General features: G+C 33.1%; 2 protein-coding genes across 5 annotated transcripts; both read left to right on the forward strand.

Moving 5' to 3' along the window:
• The first annotated feature begins 526 nt into the window (after positions 1–526).
• On the forward strand, positions 527–8,308 carry LOC112756660 (uncharacterized). Its single transcript, XM_072221559.1, has 12 exons — positions 527–544; positions 883–1,307; positions 1,382–1,521; positions 2,457–2,593; positions 2,803–2,844; positions 4,067–4,198; positions 4,424–4,673; positions 4,845–4,895; positions 5,416–6,676; positions 6,764–7,277; positions 7,580–7,631; positions 7,734–8,308. Exons 1-7 carry the CDS (start codon positions 527–529, stop codon positions 4,454–4,456), a joined length of 927 nt encoding a protein of 308 aa, XP_072077660.1. The 3' UTR covers positions 4,457–4,673; positions 4,845–4,895; positions 5,416–6,676; positions 6,764–7,277; positions 7,580–7,631; positions 7,734–8,308.
• A 12,515-nt stretch (positions 8,309–20,823) lies between these two features.
• Positions 20,824–23,658, forward strand: LOC112756446 (uncharacterized). 4 transcript variants are annotated; one of them, XR_011873890.1, is made up of 3 exons: positions 20,824–22,047; positions 22,146–22,326; positions 23,118–23,658. XR_011873890.1 is itself a non-coding variant. In XM_025805040.3 (2 exons), the coding sequence occupies exons 1-2, from the start codon at positions 21,740–21,742 to the stop codon at positions 23,137–23,139; spliced, it is 330 nt and encodes a 109-aa protein (XP_025660825.1). In that variant the 5' UTR covers positions 20,838–21,739; the 3' UTR covers positions 23,140–23,658. The 4 variants fall into 4 exon arrangements, 2 of the variants coding, with proteins under 2 accessions (XP_025660825.1, XP_025660826.1); XR_011873891.1 differs by having other exon boundaries at positions 20,851–22,029; XM_025805040.3 differs by lacking the exon at positions 22,146–22,326 and having other exon boundaries at positions 20,838–22,047.
• The last annotated feature ends 3,109 nt before the right edge of the window (positions 23,659–26,767 follow it).

Here is a 26,767-nt window from a genome sequence, read left to right on the forward strand (position 1 = left end):
AGACCCTAGCACACTATAAGATTTCTGCTTGTTTATAGAAATTTTTTGCGGAGGAAAACCTCTATAACATATTTTATTTATGGCAGAATATAAAACCTCCATTAATTAAAACTAGTTTAAATTTCTAAGCCCAATTTTCTAAACCAATAGCCAGTGCCTAACCTACTCTGATTAAACCCAAACAAATTTAACTCCAATAAAAAACTTGACCAAAAAATTAGAAGAGGAAGAAAAGTGAGAATACTACAAGAAAAATATTCATTCAGCCACATTTTTTAGGCTACATTTAAAAAGCGTAGCCTATTCCTAGAATAGGATATGCTTTTCTCCGTGTTTTCTTTTTGTAGGAGAATAGAAAATACATTTGTGGCATTATTTGAAAAGTGTAGCCTTAGGTATTATAAATATCACTTATAAAGCGTAACCTTATTTTAGGAGCTATAGATTTACTTTTTACACCAAAAAATACACTTTCAAAGAGTAACCTACTCGTCAGAATTTAGGTGCCCTTAAAAAGTGTTATCTAATGTATCTAAGGTCAAATGTCCAACACTTAATTTTTTTTTTCCAATTTTCAACAAATGATACTCATACATTCACCTAGCCAAATAAAATGAAAACATAGAAGTGTAAAACTCCACCTTAGCTTTTCCCTTCTTCGCGCCACCCCCAACCCAGAGAAGACTCTGCGCCACCCCCACTCATCACCCCCAAATCAGAGAAGACTTTGCGCCATCACCACTCACTGTAACATCCTAATTTCTAACCCTAAATCCCAAAATCCCCAAATTAACTCAGAAAATCCTAATTTCCCCAATTCCTAACCCTAACAGCCGCAACCTCACCCTCCTTCAACGTAACAAACAAAAGCAGCCACTGTAGAGAGAAGAGGGCCCGGGAGAAGAAGAGAAGAGAGGAAAGGCCTGCCCAGCCGTCACCACCGCAGCGCCGCTGCAGCTATTGCCACCTTCAGAGCTGCGGAAAGTCGTCCTCCCTGCCGTCGAATGCCGCCGTCGTGTCGCACGAGAGAGAGAGAGAGAGACAGATTCGAGAGGAGCTACCCACGATCGCTGCCGTCGAAGCCAGGCTCGTCGCCATCACCACCCACGAAGCTGCGAGGAGCCGCTGTCGTGCTCGTGTCGCTGTGCGCCGTCGAGCTTCCCTCACCCTGAGCCGTCGATCTGTCGCCACCGCTACAAGGGCTTGTCGCTGGAGCCACGACTGTCACTGAGCTTCCGTCGCCGCTGCCGTTCAAGCAGCTGCTGCCGTCGATTTGGAGTTGCTGCGATTGGAGCCACTAGTGGGGGGTGAGTTGCTACTGCCTTGTTGCCGTCCTAATCATATTCAACGTCCACTGCCCTGAGCTGTTTCTCCCCTTCAGTTCGTTGAGTTCTGATTCCTTGTGCTACTGTAACTGTCATTACTGCTGTGGGAACCAACGTTTCTGTTTGGCTGCTGCTGAAGGTCTTCCACCATCACTGGAGCTGCCCAGAATCATCGTGGAAGCTGCCAAGATATATGGTTGATTTCTAATTATGCCAAGACATCATCACTAATTAAGTTTTATGTTGATTTTTTTTTATTTTATGTCCTGACTGCATTATAACTTGTGAATCCCATTTCCTTTTTGATATTCAATGTTTTGACAAACTGCCATGGTTTATAATCTATTGATACTTGCCATTTTCATGCTTAATCAGTCTGATTTAGAGATATTTTGGAGCTGACTAAGGCTTTTAACATGAAAGAGACTGAGGCAAAGGCATATATATATTTAAAATCCAGATTACTTTCCTTTAATGCATCAGCTTGCTCTTTTTATTTTGTTATGCTTCTGTTTTGTGTTGCCTCCTTAATAGTAAAAAACATTAAGGAGGCTCTATCTTGTGTTTTAGTTAATAGTTTAAGGATTAAGACATGATATTGACTAATGAATATGAATGAATAGTATTATCCTATTGTGCATTTCACCAAAACTCCTTATTTAGCAGCTAATATTATATATAGTTCTACGTTCCTAGTAATCTTGGTGGAAAGTAATTAGCTGAAGTTGCTGGTTTTTTGTTGAAAAGTGATAGTTAATTACTACACTCACCTAACTATATCAGCTTATAACTCTCGAGAGGTAAAATATCTACATAAAGATAGTGATGCTTTATTTGAATGTATTGATTTTTGTTTATCTATATAAAGACTTGTTTGAGAAGTGCATGGAGATTGCTCAGAAGTCTCTTGATGATGTACATGATGTTGTCCTTGATAGTTATTCAGATGATTGTTACTAAGAAAGTTATAGATTGTCCTTGATAGTTATTCAGATGTTGTCCTTGATTGTTTTATGGATTTTGTGCTGGAGTTGTAGATTTTCTGTTCTTGGTATTAGATTTCTTTGTTTTCTCTTTTCAAATAGGATATTGTGAAAAGCTTATTTTTGGTTTTATAATGTAACTGTTTAGGATGCTGGTTTCAATCGTGTAATCATTCCAGTGAAGTTTCTTCTCCAGTTGCTGGGCACTTTCCAGGTTATATGGACTATCAAGTAGGAATGAGACCACAGATCCCTGTCGAGAGAAAATGGGCCCTCGGGATTCAGGTGCAGTGTTTTACTTGGCTAAATATATGGTTATTAGACTTGCAATGCTGTTATGCTTAAATATATAGTTATTAGACTTGACTTTCTTTTACTGCTGGCTACTCTGGATATCTAGTCTATCTTTAAAGTTTTGCAGGTATTTAATTTCCTGATTATTTTGGTTTCTTCTCTAAATAAACTCTGTATATTTCTTTTCTATATTTTTTTAGACTCAGTTTATGCTTGACCAACTTGCTGATCTTCAGAACCGGGTATGTGCTATTGGTTTCTCTTTTTTCTTAATATTAGACAAGTTGTGTTACTTGCAATAGTAATACTCCTTTTTATACACTTCCAACTTTTCAATATAAAAAAAACTATAATTGAAAAAATAAAAAATAATTGTATACTATTTTCTAAATAAAAAAGTCAATAGGTTAAGATATAACAAAAAATAGTGTAAGTATTACTTCTCAATGTTAGAGTTGCTTATATCTATCAAACAAGTTGGTATGGTCCATTTAGGCCTACTTGACTAATTATATATCAAGTATGTGCGTCTCTAAAATGAAAGCTTAGTCCATTTAAAAGAAATTCACTGAGCTAGATAAACTAGTCCATTTATTTTTATTTTTTATTTTTTATTTAAATAGGCAGTTTTTTATTAAAAAATTAAAAAAATGGGCTAAAATAACTTGAGATTGTTCTAAAATCTGGGTAAGGGAATTTAGCAGCCTTGATTTCAAAGTTAACAACAAAGTTATTTTATTGAGATTAAGTAGAGGTAGAATCTTGCAGGTGAGTTCTTTTATTTCAGATATCAGAGTTGTGTATTGTGGTGTACTAAGAAATTGTCTTGCTTCTTTGAAGAACAAGTGATATGCTTGTGTCTTATTTTATTTTCTGGATATAGTTAATCAAAGTGTGTGTTATCTGTTTCTTGGATATAGTTAATCATGTGTTATCTGTTTCCATTTATTTTTCATAGAGAGAATAGATGCAAACGGGGTAGAAATTGGTAACTCATGCAATGTTTTTCAACTTCATATGTTTAGTTTGAGTGAAGATTTGAATGGAACTAAAGTATTTATAACAGATTTGTGTTGAATGGTAGTATACTTAACAGATTTTTATAATCAAGTGTGTGCTAGAACTAGTTGCATGAAATGTTAGTCAGTGTCTATTTGGATTAGAAAGAATTCAAGAATGGAATACATGTATTCAGATTAGATTTGAGTTAGAGTTCATTGGCACTACCACATACTGGTTGTGACTTGTGGCAAAACATGTTCTTTGGATTAAATCATGACTTAAAATCTGTTTATATGGATTGTGGAGTATCACTGCTTCTAGTAAGGGTCTAATGTTGTTTGCTGTAGGCTTATAAAGCATTGAATGAGTGGGTTATCAGGTGATTTATTGCATTGTTGTTTCCTTCAATTAGTATTGAAATCAAGAGTTAATTGGAAACTTTGGTCTATGAATAATTTGTAGGTAGAGGAGCGTGGTGTTCCAGTGGAAGAATTGTTAGAAGCTAATGAAGTTTTCTGCACCGGAACTGCTGTGGTTATCAACCCTGTTTTCTCTGTAACCTATTGGGATTGTGATACTGATTTCTGGTGGCATGTATGAATGAATTTTCGAATAATGATTTATTTTTCTGTGTGACATGTTTGTATTAATTCATCAACACTAATTCATCACTAAGTTATGGAGTTCTAATTAATACGAGCTCTTTGTTATTCACTGCTCTAATCAGGTTACTACTCTATCTTAAGGACCATCAATTGCTTGTTGGTTGTTACTTCTTTTACAATCTTTACCTTATTGTATTTATGAATCATCAAACAGCTGGAGCAGAGGTGCAAGCATTGGGTGTCATAGTGATGATAACAGACCCTACCTCAAACAGCGGCACTTTGCAGTCAGGATTCCACTTTCCATTACTCCTCTCTTTTATTGAATTTTATTTAATACTGTTGTTGACAATTTTGGTTCATCAAAGGTGGTGTGCTATTTAAATAATTATGGCAAGGATTTCGATGGTGGACTCTTTCGTTTCCAGGATGGCCAGCCAATGTCAATTATGCCAATGGCTGGAGTGAGTTTATACTCTTTCACTACTACCACTTGTGTTTTTCTTTTCTGGTCAAATGGTTTCTACTGCTAAATAAGGAGAGTGATTTCTCAAAATTTCATTATTGAAATGATTCAATGTAAGAGGAAATGTTTCGCTTTTTAATTTATTTTATCCTTTTTTATCTTTTAACAGGATGTTCTGATGTATACTGCTGACCAGCGAAACATTCATTCTGTTGATGAGGTATATTCAATTGTGCTCCTTTCTTGCATGCCCTTACTTACTTGGCCTTGTACATAATCAGCTGTTTTATTTCAATTTAAATCTCCTTCTCCCGGACTCCGTGTCCTTAGAAGAAAAGGGATAGAAGAGAAAACAGGAAATCATAATTGTCATCTTTGATAGTTACCTGATGGGAAACCATATTAATTCTTGAAAAGAGTACTTACTTTAGGGTACCATTCTAAAGATTCCAGAATGCTGAAATGAAATAGTCAAGGATGTATCTGGTGCTTTCACTGATTTATGTCAAAATATTATTTTGGTGAATTGGTCATATGAACTCATTTGATCTTCCTTACAATTTCTGTAACTGAATTATTAGTTCCCGAGGAAGGTGTGAATGTGATTGAGGGTAGCAACTAGCAACTAGCAAGTAGCAACAATAAGAGAAGAATACTAGGTTTACTTTTGTGGCTTCATGTTTGGTTTCTATCCTTTTTAACTCTCATTTTTCTTTTTTTTTTTTTTTCTTGCAAAACAGGTCTAGCTCTCTGAACTTCAAAGAAAGTTGGCTATATTGATGACTATAACACAAGAAATCATTGCCACTGAGCTTAAATTATTAATTTTTATTTTTATTTTTATATATAAACAGGTCTAGCTAAAGGTGTTGCTGTTGGAATATCTATAGCTGGAACAAGTGGGGTTCTGCCATTATTAATTTGTGCTTGTGTTAATATTTCCAGAAGAAGGAAAAAGAAAAAATTAAATTGCCAACAGAAGATTTTATATCAAGTTCAACCCAAGATGGTAACTGTATTTTATTGAAATTCTAGGCTTCTTAATCTACTATTTGTTTCTTTCTATTTGATTAAGTTATATTAACTATGACACAATGTTAAAATGTTCAATGAATTAATTATGTTGTGATCATGAATTCATAATAATAACACTTTTTGTTTCTTTTTTCCTTATCCTTGTAAAGCATCTAGCAGTGGTGAATATGAAACTTTAGGATCCACAGCTGCTAGTGCTTCTGGCCTTCCAGCAATTATGGCGGCAAAATCGATGGAATTCTCTTATCAAGAACTAGCCGAGGCTACAAATAACTTCAACTCTGATAACAAAATTGGTCAGGGTAGATTTGGAGCAGTCTATTTTGCAGAATTGAGAGGCCAAGTAAAAGCAAGCCAATTATATCTTTAATAATGTTATATAATCTTCCAGAATTAAAAGGAAAAATAAATTATCTTTGACCATTTAGTTCTTTATCTGCATAATTTTATTGATAGTTAAAGATAGTAAAAATGGTAGTTAGGCATTTGGCAAACGAATAAAATTGATGAGACGTGGCAAGGGACCACATACATATACATTATAATAATAATAATAATAATAATAATAATAATAATAATAATAATGCTACAAGATTAGTGGTCCTATCTATATATGATTTTGCAAACCTTTGATGAAAATTTCAATGCTAGTTGGTGAAGATCAACACAAAAAGTCCACAAAACAACAAAGAGGTGGTGGAGCCATGAAGGTATTAATATGTCAGCATGAAAGGTAGCTCTAAATTATAAAATGTTCTTCTATTGTTGTGTTCTGTTCTAACCAAAATTCACATATCAGAAACCCGTGAGCATCACAGTGTAACTCTCACAAGTTTTCATAACGGTGAGTTCCATATAGGAATAATAACAAGCAAAGATTTTTGTATATAAATCCAAGGCTATAATCTGCAGCTTTTGGAGTGTTCAGCAAAGTTGAAATTAAAGATATCATATATCTCTTGATGAGTAAGCTTCTATAATATGATTTTTTTAAGAATTTTATGTACCAAACTTAATCATCAGCTTTTAATTCTGGATGGTTTCATTTTGCAGGATATTAGGAAGAGTTAATTATCTTATGGAGATTTCATCTGAATTGGTAATAACATATTCATATCTATAGTTTAGCACATGTATGTGATCAAAATCAATGATGAAATTTTTTGCATTATTGTATATTATGTATATGCATGGTATAATGGAGGATCCTAATAGCTTTCTCTGGCACTTAAGCTCTATTGATACTTGTGCCTAACTACCATTTTAACCATTTAGTTCTTTATCTCACACTGTTCCTGTTTATATCCACCGTGATGTGAAACCTGCTAACATATTAATATATAAATACTTCCGTGAAAAGGTTAGTTTATTGTAATATTCTTGGCAATAATCATTATTTTCCAATTTTTGTTTTCTTTTTTCTGATGAGACTAATATTAAAACTGTCTAATAAGGTTTTGGAAATTCACCAGGTTGCAAATTTTGGGCTAACTAAACTTAGGGAAGTTGGAAGCTTTTTATCACTTCATACTCGTCTTGTGGGAACATTTGGATACATGCCTCCAGTGTAAGAACTTAGTTGTTAATTGTCTTAGAACATAACAGTAAATATTAGAAAATATAAAATAAGTCAATGAAAGTTGTGGTTGATACAATTTATAGATTCTGAATGTCTAAGAACTTGGTTTGACATGACTGAATTTATAGATTCTTGGGTTGGGCATAATGTCAGATGTGAGTGTTATCTCTACTTTAGTGACATCTTTTTTCCATTCTTGATTCAAAATGATATCTTCCTTTGATTTTGGTCATCTCTGCTTTGTATATTAATGATATTTTGCACCCAATTTAATGTTATCTCTACTTTAGTGGATCAAAATGCTTCAACCAGCTAAAGGTTGTTACGGGCGCAGCACCAACAGTAAGTTTTACTCTCATCATTATGATCTTGTGTTATCAGAATGTGAACTTCATATTATGTTTCTATGTAGATTGAATTTTAACAAATTGCTAAATTATGCAGATACTTCTGGCAATCAAATCAGAAGAAAACAAGCTACAAGAAGTCATGGTTGGATTAGCAGCAAATGTTTTCACATTCATGTCCTCTCAGGAATCAAGCTATGTATTTCAAGAAGCCGGAATCATTGAAGTTGAACTGGCAAGTATACTAGTAGATATTCTCAAGAAGCACAAGTATCCGGCAACAAAGGTGCTGAGGATAGGGAGGTTTGCCATAGAGTTTGCGATTTAGATGATGAAAGACAAAGCAGAAAACATAGATACCTTCAAGCATATGGGAATGGAGAAGGTGCTGGAAGGTGTATTAGAAATCACATCAGAGCTTGAAAGCTTCAATGTTTTCTCTGGTACTGTTGGATTGAACAGGCACAATCTAACAATTCACTCACTGGTTGAGACAGCCTTCAAGTTGCTGGAAAATAGGTGAAGTAATACATCACTTTTGAACCATATTGTAAAATCAGTAATCCATGTTAACCTTGAGCAAAAATTGTAAATTTGTGACACTGTACACTGTTGTTTGTTTTGTGTAAATGTGTATTATCCCACATTAATTTTGATTTTGGTTTTTGGTTTTGATGGTTATTTATTTATTTTTCCCTCTAGATTTTGATTCTTCGGTCGAAGAATCAATGCTTTATTGATTTATATCAATAAGGACCAATTATTAATGAAAATTCAGGAGGAACACTTTTCAGCGCTATACTCCATGGCATTTATATTTATTAAATTTTGATATTAAAAAATAAATTTTTAATTTGAGAGTATGTAAATGAGATGAGATTAAGAATGATTTTAAATAAAAAAGAAATAAATAATTATAGGATTTGTGGAGGTTTGAAAATCTCACAAAATAATTAATTTTTGTTAAATTAAAAAATTAATTTGTGGGGGTTTTAAACTGCTACAAAAGTGATTTAAAATTCCCACAAAAGTTTAATATAAAACCTCCACTAAACATACATAAAACTCTCACTCCCGCAAAAGCACCTTAAATTTTTTGGGGTTTTAGAAACTTCCACAAACTATTTGGAGGGGGTTATAAACCTCGATAAATAAGAGAAAAATTGCCACAAATAAACAAAAACCTTATAGTGGCAATGGTTTCAAGAGATGGTGTTTCAAGAAAATCAATCATGAGATCCAATTGATGGACAACATTCTTCCTAGGGAAAAGAGGCTTTCCAGTCAAAAGTTCTGCGAAAATACATACAATGCTCCATATGTCTATAGCTGGTGTATACTGAAAATGGTTTCAGGTAATAGTAATTTACTGAGTGAAATATAATAGATAAGTAAAAGACACACAAGTAGATTCATAAACCAATAAAGTATTTAGCATATGGCAAGGAAGCATAAACATTTGCAAGACCAATTATTATTTATTAACCACACGCAAGCCCCATATCCAGCACACAACTAAAACAGTAAAAGAACAAAATTTCAATCACCAAAAGAGTATAAATTCATACATAGGTAATAGATACATTCACAAGTCACCACACATATCATCCCCTACCTCTCAACATCCACTAAATTTCTCTCCAAAAAATACAAAACACCAATCCAAAACATATTAAGATACATACATGTAAATCTAAATATACATATGAGCTGAGTAACTTTATCTTTTTTCTCTGATCAGGCAATATCTTTAAATTTTTTACAATATATTATATACTATATTTTGATTATCCATTTTTTTTAAATTGATTAAGAAACAAATTTGTATATTTTCGGTTTAAAAAATGAATTTATATTTTAAATTAATTTTTTTCATGTTTTTTGATCAATTATGTTTATTCATATGAATATTTTTTACTTAAAAAAAATAAAGAATAATTCCAACCCAATTTCATCCCAAATAAATTTAATGCATCCATTTTTATTGCATAAAGCCATAATGAAAACTATTTCTAGAAATTTGCTAAGTTCACTCTAAGTTAGCCAATTAGTCATAATCACTCTTGTAAAGCTGCTCCCTAATTAAAAATAAAAGCTAAAAACTACTGTACCTATAATACATTGTCATTATAGCAAAGTTTTGAAATCAAACCGTTATCAAACCGTTCTAACTACTGGTTTATTAGTTTAATTGGTTTGACTGTAGTTCAATAAAAAAAATCGTTTTTTAATAAAATAATACATAAAATATAAATCCACAGAGTAAAACATAATTATAATCTAATATAAACTTTAAAATATCATCAAAAGTAAAAATATTACTTAAACCACAATATTATGATCTTTTTCAAAATACAAACTCAAAAGTCAAATTAAAAAAAACAACCATAAAATGCCATATGATAAACTATTTAAGATTATTCACAATCCTAACCAACACAATAATGAAAAATCACACTTCACATATTAACTAACAACAACTATTTAAGATTATTCATAATCCTAAACCACAAAGTAATGAAAAATCACAGTTCATAGATTAATGGACAACAATTATTTAAGATTATTCACAATCCTAAACCATACAGTAATAAAAAATTACAGTTTACAAATTAACTAACAACATTAACAGTTAAAAAAAATCTAAAAGAAAGCAAATTGAGTAGTGAGCACACAGGAAGACAGGGAGCACAACTGGAGGGGCAGACCCGGCTGAAGAGGTGGAGCGCGGTAGAACAGAGATAATATATATTAACTATAATTACAAATTAAACTATTTTAAATGAAATAATTTATATAATGATAATCTCATTTATTGTTATAAATACTGAATTAAATAAATTATTATTATTTTTTATTTGAAATTATTTTTTATTAAACTAACCTCAATATTAAATATCAAATAATGCAAAATATAATTTCATACCCACTTTAATAACTTTACCATATATACAATAATGTTTCTCATAAAACTTAAGCAAAATAAATTATTTCAAAACTATTTACCATCCAAATATAAAGTAATAATTCTGATATAAATTAGCTTATATATAAACATTAAATGATTAAAGTAATTACATATATATAATTATTAAAACGACGCCATTAAAAAAAGCCCAATTTTAAACCAAAAAAAATCCAAACTAAACTAAATTATATTTATTTTATAATTTGGTTTTAATCTAATCCATTTAAACTGTTTTAAATCTGGATCCAAATTAAGATCCAAATCTAAAAAAAAAACCCTAATTCTGAATTTCTGATTCGGTGAGCTAGTTTTACCTTAACTCGCACAAATTCTGAAATCCAGTTCCTCTTCTCCTTCGCCTCTTCTCCTTTCGACCGGGTAGTCTCCGCCGCAGCCGGCACCGGAGCAGGCACCGGCACCCTATTGTCTCATTCAACTTTGAACGGGCCTCACCTCTGCTTCTCTTCTTCTGCCTTTGGTCTTCTCCGCCGTCGTCTTCACCGTCGCCGACTCGCCGTCACAGGTGTGGGCTTCCGGTTCTTTTGCTTTCCATTCGCCTCTGCTCGTGCTTCTTGCTTCTGGGTCACAGCCTCACAGGGATTGCTCAGCAGGGTTGGGATCCTCTTCGGGTGTTGCTGAGGTAGATATCTCTGGTTATCCTTCTGTTATGTTCATCATTATTTGAGTAATGAAGCAGCTATTAATTGGTAATATTGTGATGTGATTGCTTGCTTCTACTCTTTGTTGTTAGTTTCAAGATTTAATAGTGGTTCTTAATGTATATTATTGCCTCTAAGTAGCACCATTATGGCCTGGTATCAATACCAAGAATCTTGCTACATACTTTATAGATGGGAAGATAATGATATTTTATATTGAATTCTGTCTTTTTGGCTTGCATTTCCATGAACATGAGTTGTATTGGTCTTCCAACATAATTTCTCTTTGGCTTTATAAATTAGGCATGATTTGTGAGTCTTTACATTGAGATCATAAAATTTCATAGGCAATCATACATGGCATATAGACTGCAAATGTATAATGTTATCCCTATGGTGATGCCCCTAAAACTTTTGATAGCCAATAATATTAAGTTTATGCCAATAATATTATTATGTGCATGGTTGAGAAGCATACTCTAGAGGGTTTGATTAGTAACTCAGTGTTTGTTAGTTCTTTAATTCTCTGAGTACGTTCCCCATTCTTAATATTTTTGGAAATGTGTGATTGAACATCAACCTTGATAGAAATTAGGTCTTGTTAGACATCAACCTTCAATAATGTGATTTTTTTTATTGTTGAAATATTTGTTTTGGACCGAGTGTTCAACTCATTATTCTTTTCCTTCACCAATCACCAGAACCTTTTTCGGCATACAATGCTACCGTGGAACTCTCTAACTAGAAGATGATACTGTATCAGTTCTTTCCTATATAATATAATGAACATGTTCCTTTAATTGCACAAACTCTGCAGATTCTAATAAAGATTATCTGCATGCTTGCTTCTATTCTAATTGCATCAGACTTATGTTATTCCTTTTTCTTTAGCAGTTAGATCACTGTATTTTATAATTGTGGGCTAGTAAGTGGTGCCCTGCTTACTATGTATTGACATTTATAATGAAGCTTTGCATCGATCCAAGAAAATAGTCACTTTCTTTTATTAGTTGTGGATATTTTGAGAAAATATTGTAAATATCAATTAGTAAGTATGCCAAATTTTTCTTCGGACCTAGTAGCCAGTTTGTAAAACAGAATTAATTTTGCAGAGGGTATTAAGATTTCCGTCGTCTTCTTCAAAGATGTGGGCCGTTCGTTGTCTTCCTCTCAAGTAAGTTGTCTTCTTCCTCTTCCTTTCTTTCTATTTGTCTCGGGGCTGATTGTTTAATCGTGCGAGTTCTTTCTATAGGAATCGAGTGCTGAGAGCTTATTGCTCCAAAGCTACTTGGGTGGTGGAAGATGATTCTGGAACTTCCAAAAGGGTATTTTACTGAAAAACCATTTATTTGAATTAATAATACATGTTAGTGCTTATTTTATTTAAAATTATGCAGATGTCTAATACACTTCCCTCATTACACGCGTCTTCAAATGTTGAGACAAGTCAAAGGAAGCTCTTCCCTCATTACACGCGTCTTCAAATGTTGAGACAAGTCAAAGGAAGCTAAAACTGGACTTGGCAGGAGAAGGGTACGTTTATATAGAATAAATGTACATAACAATTAAACTACTTATTAATAGAATAAGAAAATAGATACTTATTCAGATATAAATAATGAATATAATGATTGAATAAGAAATTAATTAAAATACATACATCCTGAAAATCTTTATTAATTTGTTTTGAATGGGTCTTATTAGTTATTATTATATCTCAATTTCAATGATATATATAATATTTCTGATTAGTTATTAGTAGTTTTTAAGGGTATTATAGCATTTTCTGGTAATTACAAATGACTCTTGAGTTTCCCCTAGTTTTGTATTTTTTTATATATTTAACATTTAACCATGACAAACTGCTTTGTAATATACCATTGTTCATTAATTTATTGATGTCCACTATAAGAAGATTTCACTCCTTTGGTGCTTGATCTGTTGTCATCAACAGATTTTGTTGTGTGTTTTGTGGGGATAGATTTACTTCCTTAACAATTTTTTTGGATTTAGGATAAATTTATTCTGTTTTTACTATTAGAACAGGGCCTTATCATTCTAAGTTTACTTCCTTAACACCATACAAGACTACAATAATTTTATTTTTTGAAGTTAACCTTTTATATTGTATTCCGATTGATATTAAGTAATATCTACAGATTTTTACCTTCACTTACCGCGGCTCATGCAATTTCGGACATCATTAAAGGGCATTACTCTCAGCCATGGCTTTCGTGGAAAAAGATACCAGATGCTACTAGGAAATTTTGGTGGGAAAAGTTCAAAGTAGGTTTTAGAGAAACGTTTAATCTTTGGTAGATTAAGAATTAGTTCTAAGTTTGAAAAATATAATATATATCAACTTATAACTATTCTTGCTTGTGTTGATTATCCAGAGCAAACATCAGTTTTTTCCTCCAGATCTTTATTGGGCTCGAAAAAATTTTGAGAGGCGAGATGTGGCGTTACTAAAAAATTTGTTGGGAAAAGCTCGTGCAAGTCGTGTCAAACCTCAATGGATAGAAGATGGTGTGTGGGATGCTCTCTGTGCTTATTGGAATACTGACACTGGGTTTCTACAAAAGAGCGTGCAAGGCAAGTCAAATCGAGCATCTGGTTGCAGCGGATTTGGAGCGGCTCTTCGTACTGCTGGCCCAATTTCCGTTACCCAACACAAAACTAATATGGTGATGTTATAGAAAAACTTAGATCTTTTATGTTATAATTTTATACACTTCAATTGGTAGTTGATACTCATAGGTTTTTTAATTTATATGTTTGGTAGAAAATATCATTAAAGAGGATTCCAACACAGTTAGAATTGTTTGCGAAGACCCACAAACACAAAGATGAGACATGGGTGGATAAGAAATCAAAACATGTTGAGGTGAGTCTATTTTAATCAAAATATATATCTCTCCCTCTGTATATATTATTTTAATATTGCATTAGGGCTAGTGTTTCAGCTCACAGGGCTGTTCTGTTATTTTTTATCAACATATATGCCCCCTCTGTAGTTGTAATATTTATAGGGAATGCAAATATCATCATATTGTATTGGTGCTGATGTGCATTAGTTGTAGCATCCTTTTGGAAATTCCAATAGAGAAAGGCCTTACAAGTTGTAATTAAACTATAAATATAAGAGGGAATGAAAATATCATGTTAGTAATATAAAATCAGCCATATTCATAATTACTGTTATTTGTTATTAGTTGTGGGAAGAGAACATATTACATAGACAGTAATCTAAAATCACACAAACACAATTATATATTCTTCTTCGCAAAGAATATATGCATTTATTTACTAGTTACAAGTCCCACCCCATAACTTATTATAAAATCATATGGCATGCTAAAATAATATCATAGAAGATATAAACAATTAAATGAGATGAGTTTTAGTTGTTGTGATGTGGGAGGTCATCAGCAACAAGGAGGTAGAAAAGTCCCATAACACCACTATGCAGCTTAGTGTTGCTGTAGTCAACCTCCAAAGTCAAAACTTCACCATTAGAGATCTTGATAGAGCCAGGTTGAGGGTAGCAAGTTGTCATTCCCACCAGGTACCCTTTCTCATTTCCTGCTTCACTTCCATTTCCATATTTTGGTAGTGAATTGCATATGACTCTTCCATCCTGAAATTAGTTAAAGTAAAATTAGTTTGGCAAAAATATCTTGTTTAGGAGTCAAACATCAACCACCAAAGAACATTTATGATTCTATGCGATAACATGAGTATAGTGATGCTCATAGCTAATCCATAGCTAATCCAGTGTTATGCAAATTGGTCGACCGATTAGCGACTGATTCACTCAGCGACCGATTTAGTGACCGATATTCTTTGGTGAGGGTTTGGTGGCCCTGAACACAAATCGGTCGCTATTTTCTTATTAGCGACCACCCAAATTGGTCGCTAAATCGGTCGCTAATCCGATAATTTCTTGTAGTGTTGTGTTTTCAAAGCGTTTGTTCTATATTTAGTTTCATAAATTAAATTATAATTTAATTAATATAATATTTTAATTATTTTTTAAATTATATATTGTTTAAATGTAGTTGGTCTTTTTATATTATATAATTATTTATTATTTTTAATTCTGAAAAAATTCAAAATTTAATTCCTGTGCATTATACTTTATAACTTCTCAACGTTAAAAAATCTTGATAATAATTTTTTAGATGCTAATGAGTCGAATAATAATTTTTAATAAATTTTTAGAAATAATTTATTGTTTTATTTTAAATTCATAAATATAAAAAAATGTAAATTTTTTGAAATCTGAACTAAAATACTAAAATTAGATTTCTATTCTTATTATTTTGATCTTTTTAAAATTTTATTTAAATTTAAATAAAAATATTTTTTTATTGGTATTTGTGTTTTAAAATTAATGAATATACATAACCCATTAACTTAAAAGTAAGATTTATTACTTATATAGCTAGGATAAACATAATAAATCAAATTAAGTTGATTCGATTTATTATTGATGCAATATATACATGGTAAATTAAATCAACTTAATTCAATTTATATAAAAATATTCAGGATACGGCGTATAACTAATTCTAATTTAAAATATTTATGTAATTTTAAACTCTATTTATTTTATTAGCCTAAATTACTCTACTTTTTATAAGTAGAGATTTAAAATTAGATTCAGTCGCTCAATTTCAAAAATAACATATACTAGAGTCAAAATATTTCTTACGTATAGCTAGTAGAAAATGTGATTTATCATTCTAATCTTATACGTTTAATTTAAAAAGATATACCTTGGTCAAATATCATTCATTGAAAAACGACATCTATATGTATACATTGAAAGCTAAGAGAATGCATAAACGATTCTAATATAATTTAAAAATTGTTTTAAGTAAACAACAATTATTTTAAAAAAATTTCTAATTAGTAGAGTAATATAACACTTTCATGATGCCAATAGGCATTTACTCCGATTCTCATTCTAAAAGTTACATTTTGGAATAAAAAATTGTAAAGTTTGAAGAATTCGTTACATCGTGAATTCACGACGTAAACCAAAAAGGTTTTTTTTTGGATGATAACCTTTGGTTTAGATGGGAGAACTTGCATATAATATTATTAGTGCATGCCATTTATAATATAATAAAATAAATAATCATCAAAGTATGTACCAAAAAAAATTCTGATGTAGTAATTTAAATTATATTTATATTTTTTTTTGTTCAAACAATTTTTTGTACTAAAGTGTCTTTGTCTTATATTTTGTATTTGTATGTAGTATCAAACACACCTATGATAACATACACATCTTTTTTCTGTAGTTTTGAAAAATGTTAAGTAAATAAACACAGGTTTTGCTTGTTGTCAGCTCAATAAATTCTTATATGAATCAGATAAGATATTAACTGATTGATGAAACCGTCCTGCATGAACCACAATGAAAGAAATATAAATTTCCTTGGAGATGAAATATACTTTGTTTTAAATTAAGGTTTCTTTTATAGTGCATTCTTTCTCTTTTTTTTTTTTTTTTTTTTTGCCAAAAATTTAATTTATTCAGTCAGAAATCAAGGTAACAAATTAATTCCGTTAAAGTCAAAACTAACTTATTTATTTGATGTAATTCCTAGGATACATGTCATTATTGTTTCATGCTCACTGAGAACTTGTATGGATATCTCCCTTTTTAAAGTTGGTGGAAAGCAGATGCACAGGCTGAATTTGCCTTTTTAATTGCAAAGATAATTTATAACAATGAAATTAAAGGATTGGTTGTCATGGTTAAATTTATAATTTACCTCTTAGGTCCTAGATATCTTAGTATGCTATGTCTTATGTTGCTCAAATTCATCTGTTGCATGAACCATTCATATATGTATCTTTCCATATATCTCATTATCTATTTTCTTAAAGGTGTGGTTTCTTTGATGATTCCATCAATATCATTGTTTATTTAGTTGTTAATCCAACACTTTGTTCATGTAAAATAAATTGAATGCTTCTAGGTTTGGGTAAAGTGGGGAGAGAGACGCCAGTTCATTGCCCAGAACAAGCTAGGTAACTTAATTGATAATTTTTTATAATAGATCAGTTGTTCATTCCTTCTTTGAATTGTCAAGTTATATTTAGGTCTTCCTAGTTTGTGATTAGTTCAACAATTGTCAGTGATTTGACTTTTAGGTTGGATAGTACTTGATTTTGTTACAAAGTAGAAATTTGCTTCGATTCACACTTTCACTGTATCAACTGGTCTTTCACTCACTTACAGCTCATAACAAGCATGCCAGTAGCATTTGTCATAGTATACATAAGATGTAGCTAATTGAAATGCAGATTTTGATTATTTGGGAAGTCTTTTGTTGAACAAATTTTACAAAAATATATTCCTGTTGCCTCCATCTAGGCATGTTTATTATGCATGGTGATGCTCATTTAAATTGTTTAGGAAGTATTTTTCTTAAAATTTTACAAAAATATAATTATTTCTATACTTTTATTTGCATATATAATAAAACTTCTAATATCTGGTTTTAGTGCTTTTTGAGAAAAGGGATAGTTTCCTCAGTGCTTTTTTAAACTTGTTATTATACCAGTTGCAATTTGGATTAGTATGGCTTAGAGGATGTATCATTAGCTCATTACTTTAAACACAAACTATATTACCTTACTAACACAAGTTGAGGCTAAAATCATGTTTGGGCTTTGGGAGTTGGGACATAGCTCAGCTCAATTTTATTGAGCATATTTGAAATGAATTGAGACTTGGTTTGCATGCTTCAATTCATTAACTGGGCTACTTTTTCAATGCCAAGACAAACATGCACTATGATTCTAATTAGATCCAATGATAGTTGCATAGTTAACGGAACTAGCTTTTCAAGGTTGAATTGGTGATTTTAAAGAATAAGCTATAAACCTCAAAGTGTCCATATTGTTAAATATTCGATGTTCTGAATGCTGCATGACATCTACATCTTCAAAAAACTACCCTGAATTTAGTTTATAATTAATTTTCAGTTGAACCAGTGGGACGATCTTATTTTTCACTTCCTCCCGCCAGGCTCACCTTTCTTTCTGTTATATTTTTATGCTTACATATATTCTTTACAGGGATGACTTCCTGTCACAAGGTAGTTGGTGATATCAGTGCACTTAGGAGGTTGTATTATAATATGTACAAATTTTCTTATTTTACAAAAATAGTTTTGCACTTGGTTGACTCGGTTAAGTAACAACAGAAGAAGGAAGTATGTAATGCATGAATCGTAATAAAATAATGGCCTAATTAAGCAACAAGATCCGTTAGTTTACCTTAGGTTTCTTGAAATTTATTACCATGTTAATATTCTGGGGTAAAAAGTAAGTGAAAGATTATTGTGCGATTTTATGTTCATCTGTCCTGTGTTTGTGGTTTTTTTTCCTTGGTACTGTTCACTAATTTAGACAAGTGCCTTTCTCTAATATGCCCTCATTTTCAGGAATGTCACGATACACATATTTCATAACAATTTGATCACCGGTGAAAACTCATATAGCAAACTCTCTCTTGTTGATTTGAGGAGCTGTTTGATTTAGCCAATTCAGATTCAACTCCCACTTCTCAGTACCAATTTAGCATTACCGTTTTTTAGCTCTATAATGAACAGGTATTGTTCTCTTTTACTTACTATATACAACTATTCTGGTATCCAATGTTTGCTTCCTGGTAACTGTTGGCATTAGATTATCAAGGCCTTTTTTTTAAATGTTCCTGCAGGCTAGAGATCTTGTCTTGATTTTGCAATGACTCCTTCTCATTGAGGTAAATATTTGTCATGGAATTTCGTAGCAGACAACATGTTAGTTTATTAGTTATGTATTTTTAGTTTTTACTGACTTCCTGAAGTTCCTTTCTAGCAGTAGCATCGATAGTTGTAAAGACGGTTCTCATGATGTTTTGAGAATCTCTAGTAAAACATCTCAAGATGGTTAATAATAATATTATCGTTCTTTGGCAATAAAGGTCATTTGAATTGGGAGTTTGGCACAGCCCAATATTTTTCATTGTATGGTAATTTGTTTTTCTTGTTCAATGTTCATCTCAGGTGCAAGATTTACACCTTATTATTACTGACTATTTCTTTTGAGTGGAGCAGTGATACAAGCCCCCTTTCTTATTAGCAGGTTAATATTGTGTACATTAAAATTGCACTTTCATGGATATTCTGATATTTTGGAAACTATGAGAGTAGACTATTAATTATTTCTTTATTATGCATATATATCAATTTTATAGATAAAGATAATGTTCCTAGCTATATAGATACATACGGGTAGAAAAATGATACAAAACTCTATTGTAATTAGAACATACAAAGTGAGTATATGCCGTGAGTATATGCCAATCAAGCAGTTTCCAGAACTCTTTCAAAATGCAGCTGTGAGTATATGCTGAGCAGGAAAAGAGGGGAATTTGTGTGATATTCAGTACAGTTTGAATAATATGTATCAGCTTTGCGTAGGGTCTTACATTTTGTTAAGGTCTAAAAGGAAGTTAGGGTGTTTAATGCGACCATTCAAATGGTTATTGTAATTGATGTTAGTTCAGAACAATTGGAATTTTTAATTTATGCATGTTAAAATTGCTGATTATATCTCCCTTTCTCTAATAATTCTTCATGCATTTGTACAGGATCTGCCACAGACCTTTCCTGGCCATCCATGGTTGGACACTCCCGAGGGACATGCTGCTCTTAGACGTGTTCTTGTTGTTTATTCTTTATGCGATTCTAATGTTGGATATTGTCAGGTGGATTTGATCTGCTCTTCCTTCTTATCTGAATTATTTTTCCCTCTCTTAAGTTCTTGTTGGATGATCTAGCCTCCTTGTTTTCAGGATGCTTGTATTGTAGATCAGAATTGTAAAATTTAATAACTTAATAACTTAACTGTTACTGTTATAATGTGAATAAATGTCAATTTAGGACATTGTGCTATTTCATTGCCCTAGATTTACATTATTAAAGAGGCATTTGCACCTGTTCAGTTTAACTTTTGTTAGCTCGACATTTTATTTTAATAGTGTAATAGAGAGGAATTGGGTGTATAATAAAGCGGTGGTTTGTAATTTTGAAGTGTAAAGGTTTTGGAAAATCTTTACTCACTCTTGATCTCAACATCTGAAGGCAACAAGCAAAAATACGGATGCATTTAGGAAATATAAATTCCCTTATTAATTATTATACATATATCAGCAGATCACTTTAGAGGATTCATTTGGTAATTATTTATCAACAAAAGTTATGAGATGTAGATTTATTTTTTTAGGGTGAGATGTCGCCAGTTTCAGGGATAATGGCAATGAAGAACGATCGATATTTATTTAATAGCTAATAACTACCTGAGTATTTAATTTCTGTGACATTTATGTAAGCAATCCATTTAATTTTTGTAAATAATTTTAGATAAAATATAATCTTTAAAAAGGAGCAGGTTACTTCCATAGGTGAATTATACTACAAGATCAATGATTATATCTTACAAAACTTGATCTTCAATTATAATGGCAAAAAAGCTGTCAATTGGAGAATAAAACGATGCCTCCCTCCCATCTTGTTATTGGGAAAAATTGCATGAAAGAATGTAGCCAAGTACTAAAAAGGTCTAAACGAGAAAGTTTACAGGATGACATTTCCCTTCGTTCTATAAACAAAAATGAATTTATCTTCTTTACTCATTCTATAGAGTATGTTTTACTTCAATCTTTTAAAGGGCTGCGTCTTGGAATAAGGACAGGTTCAGTGATGTATCATCTATTACATGCCCACACTGACCTGTGCTTCATGAAATACAAAGAGAAGACTGCAGATGCAGATCATTCATCTCTACAAGTTCTTTAGTAATTCATCTTGAGAAGCTATCAACCTTCTTCAGCATCTGTAGAGCAGCCCTGCCACCCTCGACACAAGTAACTGTTGCCCTATATTTCTGTAAAACACCTTCTGCAACTTTTCTGTTCACTGCATTAGCATCAACCACCAAAATTCTTTTTTGTAATGATAGATTCCCAAGTTTGGATACTTTCTTTCTAGTTGTTTGCCTTTTTTCATGTAAAATCCCAATAATACCCTCACTCCTCTTTTTCCAAACCAAACCCTAACCTTAATTTCCTAAGTTACCAACACACAAACTCCCCCAAATCAGAGAAGAGAAGTAGCGAGAGTGGATGAGAGAAAGAAGGAAGAGCAGAAAAGAAGAAAAGAAGGAAGAGGGCCAGTGTTATTGGAGCTGCTGTCGTCGTTGACATCAAGAGAAAGCGAGAGAGGTTCGAATCTGAGAGGGGAATGGCGAGCACGAACCCGAAGCAGAGAGGGAGAGATGAAGAACGAACCAGAAAGAAGGAGGAGGCGTGGCGCCGCCGCCGCCGAAGGAACCTTCGTCGGAGGGAGACATTGTCATTGCAGCGGGAAGTGCAGAGAACAAAGAGGGGGGTGAGAGAGCTACAAGATGGAAGGGAAGGAGGGTGGCAGTCGCGAGGCGGAGGTGACGATGGAGGTTTCTGCTGTTGCTGTCGCCGGAGCTCACTTCTGGTGCACCCGAAGCTACTTCAGCCCCTACCTTGCTCCCCCGTGGCTAGCCCCTGGCCTCCCCGTTTTCGTCGGAGTTACTGATGCCATTGTTGGAGAAGAGGATCTGATAGCACCACTGCTTTGCCTTACCGGTGTCGCTCTTACTGTTGCCGGAAAACACGCTGGAGTTTTCAAACTTTCCGGCAACACTGTCTTGCCACTGTTCTGGTCTAACTTCTTTCCTTGGTCTGTTCCATTTTCACCTTATCTCTGTCACCATTTTGTTTCTTGCCTTGCTCTTGTTCTGATTTATTTTTCGCCTCTATTCTGTTTTGGATTTTCAGAACTATATTTGCATTTGTCTTTTTATTCGATTTGAACTGCTGCATTTGCCTTGTGCTGTTGCCATTGTTGCTACCATGAGAATTGAAGTTGCTGCTACTGCCCTAATCCAAGCTCTGCGCTATTTCGTAACCTTTACTTTCGCACTCCGGGTTTGGTCTCTTCGGTCCTTTGGACCACGTTGTGAGTTATAATTGTTTGGCTTTACGTCTATAATTATTTTGATATACGGTGCTTTGAACTTAGTTATACTTACAAAGATTATCAAAGGGTTTTAAATTGGTTTTATTAATTAATTTATTAGAACTAAATATTTGTCCATGTTAAGCTCTTTTTAATATGCACATGAGACTATATATATATATTTTTAGACTATATGTATGTTTGAAGAAATTTTATATTATTTTAAAGCATTTGATTTTACTCGAATATGTATTTTCGAAGCATGAAATTTTGTTGCTACTCACTTATTTTAGAATTGAGAAAATATGATTGAATATGATTTGGATGAGAAAGTATTATCTGATTTGATTTGATTCGATATTTTATATATTCGAAAGATCAAAGATTTGTTGTATTTGAAATTATATGTTTTGAATTGATTTGGGAGGCTCGTATTAGAAAACAGTAGTTAACAGCGGTTATGACGTTAATCTAGATGCATCTGGCTCAGACCTCAGCTAGTAGGAGCGTTGTTAGCCTAACGTGTAGGCCACACGTTGGATCTGTTATTCCGTACGGACACACTAGAGAAAAGGGCTACCCATAGAGGTGGAGCCGCCCAAGTGTGGACTTTTGATTTGATTTCTCTATGAGAACTCCCTTATTGATTCACTTATTATCAACTATTATTTTCTAATTAAAATTATTTTGATGATAATGTTTGTATAGTCTCATGTCGATTATAGATGTATTGTCTAGTCACTGAATTGTAATACTCACTCCTTTTTTGTTTAAAAAAAATATTTTTTCAGGAATAAGTACTTGATTATGTGAGCCTTTCTATTCAAGAGTAATGATCTGCAATGGGCTCTATTCCTTGTTGAGTTCTTAGACGTCATCTGCTCCATATGTCACAGGCAGGATCCATCTATATTTATTTATTTTATTTTTGTTAAAGTATGTAATTATTCATTCTAAAAAGTGTAAATTTATCAAAAATTATTTGTAACCTTTTTATTTATCTTATATTTGAATCTGTTAGGCTTGCTAGGGAACTCTTTTTCCTGAGCGCCAGTCATGGCTCATTTTGGGTTGTGACAGAGTGGTATCAGAGCTTAGGTTTAATCTGTGTAATATGGAGCAAGTGTCTTATGGTAGGATCACAATTGTATAAATAGAAGCGCGCCTATTTGTACAAATTGTGGCACTATTAGAGGCCTATAGGAATGTCATCCTTCTCTTTTTGTCATTCTTGTCTTTTGGTTCTTGTCATCATGAGTCATCTGTCGATTCTTGCCACCTCTTTTCTCTTTGTATCCATCCTTGAGTTATTATTTGGTAACTTTTCTTGAACTTACTTTTGCAATTGTTTCAAATTGAAGTGTTTGAATGTATTGTATTATCAAATGTACAGGGAATCAGCCTCTTTATAGAGGAATTACAGAAATAGAAATAACTAGAAAATAGAAAAGAAAGGAAAAATACTAGCCTAAAATAAAGGAAAGATTTCTAATCATAAAATCCCTAAAATTAAGCTAAACCCAAAAAGGAAAAGATTTATAATTAATTCTATTTACATAAAAGATTCAGGAAAGGAATTAGGAATCTGATTTTGATTTGATTTAGTCAACACTCCCCCTCAAGCTGGCTTGAAGATATCATTCATTGACAGCTTGCTTATTATGCTATCAAAAGTCTTCTTGGGTAATCCTTTAGCTTGAATATCTGCTAATTGTTCTGTGGTTGGAACATATGAGATGCAAATCTGTCCTCTCTCAATCTTTTCCCTGATAAAATGCTTGTCAACTTCAACATGTTTAGTTCTATCATGCAACACTGGATTATGAGAAATGGAAATTGCAGATTTGTTGTCACAATACAACCTCATTGGTGGAGAAATGGAAACTTTTAGTTCTTGTAGGATTTTCTCTACCCATATTGCTTCACATATTCCATGAGCCACTGCTCTAAACTCAGTTTCTGCACTACTTCGTGCCACAACACTCTGTTTTTTACTCCTCCAACTAACCAGGTTTCCGCCAACAAAAGTACAATACCCAGATGTTGACCTTCTATCCATGACATTCCCAGCCCAATCTGCATCTGTATAAGCTTCTACTTGAAGATGTCCATGCTTTTTATAGAGTAACCCTTTCCCAGGCGACCCTTTTAAGTACCTTAGGATTCTAAAGACAGCATCCATGTGTTCTTGACCAGGTGAATGCATAAACTGGCTTACCATGCTCACAGCAAAGGCTATATCCGGGCGTGTATGGGATAAATAGATTAGCCTCCCTACTAACTGCTGATATCTCCCTTTGTCCATTACATTTTCTGGTTCAGCTGGCTTCAATTTTAAGTTAGGCTCTATAGGTGTTTCAGCAGCTTTACAACCAAGTAATCCCGTCTCTTTTAAAAGATCTAGGATGTACTTTCGTTGGTTCATAAAAATGCCTTCCTTAGACCTTGCAAATTCAATTCCAAGGAAGTATTTTAATGAGCCAAGTTCTTTGATTTCAAATGCTTTGGCAAGCTTCTCCTTCAAGTCTTTTAGTTCCAAAAAGTCATCACCTGTCAGAATAATGTCATCCACATATACAATTAAGATGGCAGTTTTATTAGCTGCTGAATGCTTATAGAAAAGTGTATGGTCAGCTTGGCTTTGAGTATAACCAAGTCCCTTCACCACCATTCCAAGTCGTTCAAACCAAGCTCTTGGGGATTGTTTCAATCCATAGAGAGATTTCTTTAGTTTGCACACTTTATTCCTCCCTAGTTCAGCTTCAAATCCAGGTGGAAGTTTCATGAACACCTCTTCCTCTAGTTCCCCATTCAGGAAAGCATTCTTTATATCCAATTGGTGTAAAGGCCAATTGTAATTCGCAGCAAGAGATAAGAGAATCCGCACAGAACTGAGTTTGGCAACTGGAGCAAAAGTTTCTCGATAGTCTACTCCATAGGTTTGTGTATATCCCCTAGCTACTAACCTAGCCTTATACCTCTCTATGCTTCCATCAGCATTGCACTTGATGGTAAAAACCCACCTGCAGCCAACCAATTTTGTATTCTGTGGCAGATCTACAATCTCCCAAGTTTCATTTTTCTTGAGTGCATGCCACTCTTCCATCACTGCTAATTTCCAGTTGGGATCATCTAGTGCTTTCTCTATGTTCCTAGGCTCAAACAGATTTGTAATTTTAGAAGTAAAAGCTCGATGTTTTTTAGAGAGATTTTGGTAAGAGACATAATTGGAAATAGGATGGTTGGTGCTGGTTTTAAGTACCTTTTTGGTGCAGGTTCTGGTTTCTTTCCTAAGGGCTATTGGCAAATTATTATTAGAAGTGACAATTTCAGATTTACCTGGAAGTTCCTGAAGTACTACAGTTGGGCCGTCTTCCGGGTTTTCAGATTGGGTTGGTACAGAGATGATGGGCTGGTCTCTAGTCTTCTTGGGATATTTCCGAACATAATACCGAAGCTCCTTTTCTTGTGGTATTTCTTTTCCTGTTTGGATTCCAACTAATTCTGGCACAATTTCAGAATTGGTTTTCACATCTTGTTTTGCAATTGTTTCAGAATTTACTTGATTAGTGAAAGTTGTATCTTCAATATGTAAGATAGGAGTGGGTAAAGGTTCATGCAAAAAATTTTCTTCCCTTAGACTCTCCCCCTGAAGAGAATTTTTTTGAAAAAAGGTTTCATGTTCCAAAAAAGTAACATCCATACTTACATGAAATTTCTTGGTGTGTGGATTGAAACATTTATAACCCTTTTGACTTGGGGAATAGCCAATAAAAATGCATTTTTCTGCCCTTGGATCAAGTTTACTTCGATATGAAGGTGTATGTAAGAACACAGTGCAACCAAATACTTTTAAAAGTAAGTCAGAATGCAACCTGCATGCTGGAAAATTCTTTTTGAAAGTATCCAACGGTGTGCAGTAATTTAACACACGTGTGGGCATTCGATTTATGAGATAGGCTGCTGTTAGAACAGCATCTCCCCATAAATACTTTGGAACATTACCCTCAAACATAATGGCACGTGCTACTTCAAGAAGGTGTTTATTCTTCCTTTCAGCAATGCCATTTTGTTGGGGTGTATTGGGGCATGTAGATTGATGTTGAATACCTTTCTTTTGAAGAAATTCACCAAGATTTTTATTAAAGTATTCAGTGCCATTATTACTTCTTAATATTGAAATTTTTGTGTCAAATTGTGTTTCTACCATTTTTGAAAAATACTGAAAAATTTTAGAAACCTCAGATTTTTCATGCATGAGATAGATCCAACATAGTCGTGTGTGGTCATCAATAAAAGTTACAAACCATTTTTTTCCAAATTGAGTTGTTATTTTTGATGGACCCCATACATCACTATGAATCAAGTGGAAGGGTTTAGATGCATGATAAGTTTGAGAGTAATAAGGAGCTCTATGGCTCTTTGAACGAATATAACTTTC

The sequence above is a fragment of the Arachis hypogaea genome, chromosome 16 (assembly GCF_003086295.3).
Source record: "Arachis hypogaea cultivar Tifrunner chromosome 16, arahy.Tifrunner.gnm2.J5K5, whole genome shotgun sequence".
In the NCBI taxonomy this organism is placed as follows: domain Eukaryota; kingdom Viridiplantae; phylum Streptophyta; class Magnoliopsida; order Fabales; family Fabaceae; genus Arachis; species Arachis hypogaea.